The following is a 2,890-nucleotide window of genomic DNA, read 5'->3' as shown; positions in this document are numbered from 1 at the left end:
CCATATGACTTGGGTGAGCCAATTTTTCTCGGACACGCACAAGCGGTTATCGAGGATGCACATGGTGAAGTCTAGAGGCTGAAGCACACGGGGAAAGGGAGTTTTTGAGATGACTTGAAAAGTTTCGGTATGAAGATCCAAAGATAAAACCTTTGTTTCTTCACAGTCAGTGAACCAGTAAAGTGACCCATCTAAATACACAGGGTAAAAGCAAGGAATAATCCGATAAGGAGAAGCATGGAGAAGGTACCTCCAAGCGTTGGTGCTGAAGTCGAAAACTTCACAAGCGGTAATGTTGTCTAGGCCATATTCGGATGAATTACACAAGCAAACAGGCTTGTATGTGCCACTTACTATGTCTTTACCAAATCCAAGCTTGGGATATGGTTTGTCAATCTTTCCTTTAATCTTATAGCTGTCAAGAATGAGCAGTTGAATCCTGGAAAGAGGGAAACTTCGATGCCATCGAGTAGTAGGATTCACCACGAAACTCGGTTTGTCGATACTGAAAAGGCATATCATGCCGTCACAACTACCATGGCAAACCAACTTTCCAAAAGAAGGGAACCAAACAGTAGCAACTAAGGACGACCCCAAGATAATTCTTCTCGTCCTTTGAGAATCATCATCACCACGGGTCACGAAAAGGGCATCTAGACCTCGGGATTGTCTACGGCGGATAAACTGTCTTTCCTGGAAACGTTGGGACTCAATAGTGGAATTCCAGTTCTTGGATACAGACTTGTACCTCAACAGAGATTTCACAGGAAGCCTCTCGAGGATGAGCTCAACAACATCGTGTGGTAGCACTTCCACAACACAGGACCGATGCCTTTTCAATACCACACTCGATCCATCTCCCTTCGATCCCACAGTGGAACCATGTCTTTTCAACATTGTCTTGTCTCTCTCTCTCTCAGATTGATTGAATAGAAGAATTGAGGCTTTAGATATATATAACTACACGCACACGAGCTCAGTAACGACCGACTTCGAGCTAGCTATACATATAGCAATCGAAAAAAAAAAAAGAGAAAACTTCCATTAACAAAACGATGATTTCAAAACTTTAATCTCTATCCAGATTTTTTGATGCTTATCTTTTTTTTTTTTATGATTTCAAAACTTCCATCTTAATTTTTTTTTTGATGCTTATCTTATTAAAAAAAAAAATAGAAACAAAATATTACGTATTTCATCAAGCAACTACACATATTAGTCCTATGCATCCTGAGGGTTCTACGCCGAATTTAGCTGGAAGTTTCAGTTAAGATGATCATGTAAGATATCATTAAGAAAGGTGAAAGTGGGAAAACATTTGAGATGGATGTTGAAGCCAGATGTAATTAGAGAAAACCAGTACTTGTCACAATCATATTCCTCAACTTACTATGTGTTTGATCTAATCAAACTCTCCATGCATCTTTACTTATCATGACTCTCCATGCATCTTTACTTATCATGACTCTCCATGCATCTTTACTTGACAAATTTGACCACTACGCCACAGAGGACTTTATGCTATATTCTAAATTTGTACTTTTATATTTATATTTTTAAGTGGTTAAGGTTTTGACAAGAAATATAAAACTAAACCAAAATCTCATGTCAATTCGATTTTCAACACTCAAAAGTCAAAACAACTCACTAGTAAAACTTCTTTAGAAGCGATCCGAAAATCTTGTTGATGTGAACTATTGTAGTTTGTGATTAAATGATGGTAAGAACAAAAAAAAATTACTTTCCCTTTTCAAAATTTTTGGCTGTTTAAAAAAATTTACACTCCTCGACGTTTTTTTCGTTGTTGGGCTTCTCTTCGCCGTCTAGATCGTTTCATCGATGTATAACAAAAAAATGTGGTTTACATAAGAGAAATGTGGTTTTAGTTTTGTGTCTGTGCTATGTGTGCTAGTTCCTTTAGTCTTTGAGACTTTGAGCTAAACTCTACTATGATGAACTTGAATAATAATATTTCCACACCACCTTTGAGGCTTTTGGTGTGCTCTTTTTCGGTTATGGACGGTTTAGTGGAATACAATTTTCCGTACCAAATCGGTTTACTTGATAAGGTGCAACAGAGAGTGATAGGGAAAACTAATTTCATTCAAAATAACCATGACCAAAAGAAGTGCTATTTTGAATCCATATTCATATTGTATATCAAGGACGTCCTCAATTCCTTTTGCAATAACATGGATACATAATATTGCTACATTAAAAAACGTCTACAAATTCTGATAAAAAAAAATACTAAAAGAAGATCAGGCATGTTCCTTTGTTTGTTTTAATTTTCTTTTCATATGCAATACTTTTATGTTAATCTTTTTGCTATTTAATAATTTAGAAATAGAAGAAGATAAAGATTGAAGAATACTTACCACTCAATGGGGATGCGGTTGCTTTGGCCTTTTCTTCGTTTGGCTGATGATCCCTCCACCACCACCAACCCCATCTTTTGTCCTCTCATTTTATAATTCACAAATCTCTTATTGATATTAAATTCTTTTTAATCCTAGAAAAAATATATATATATAAAGTCCCTTTTGCCACTGATACCGATATTTATTTATTTATTTGTTTCCAAAATCATCAGTTAATCACAATATCACTCCATAGTAGTGTATCAGGAATCTGGAAGACGCTTCAGTGGCAAAGTCTCAATCTTTGTAAGATTTCTACGCTACCCATTTCAGTTTCTTATGTTTCTTTCCACAGAATCGTTTATTATTTAGGTTGCAGACAACATTTGTTTATGATTCTTCTTCTTTGTGAAAATAAGAGCTCGATCTCATTGCGATTATTATGTTCCCAGATTGTTTCAGATGTTATATAATGAATCTGAATCTCATAGTTGATGATTTAAGGATTGAAAAATGTTATCTTTTTTGTC

General features: G+C 35.6%; 1 protein-coding gene across 1 annotated transcript; it reads right to left on the bottom strand.

Moving 5' to 3' along the window:
* Window positions 1–6: 6 nt before the first annotated feature.
* LOC17874173 (F-box protein At1g11270) lies at window positions 7–955 on the bottom strand (the record flags this gene model as incomplete). Its single annotated transcript, XM_006278977.2, has 1 exon — window positions 7–955. A coding segment is annotated over exon 1 (891 nt), but the record flags the coding sequence as incomplete, so codon positions are not given.
* Window positions 956–2,890: the final 1,935 nt, after the last annotated feature.

This window comes from Capsella rubella, unplaced genomic scaffold (genome assembly GCF_000375325.1).
Source record: "Capsella rubella cultivar Monte Gargano unplaced genomic scaffold, Caprub1_0 scaffold_345, whole genome shotgun sequence".
NCBI classification, from domain to species: domain Eukaryota; kingdom Viridiplantae; phylum Streptophyta; class Magnoliopsida; order Brassicales; family Brassicaceae; genus Capsella; species Capsella rubella.
The sequence above is the reverse complement of the archived record's forward strand: the minus strand, read 5'-3'. Positions and strand labels throughout refer to the sequence as shown.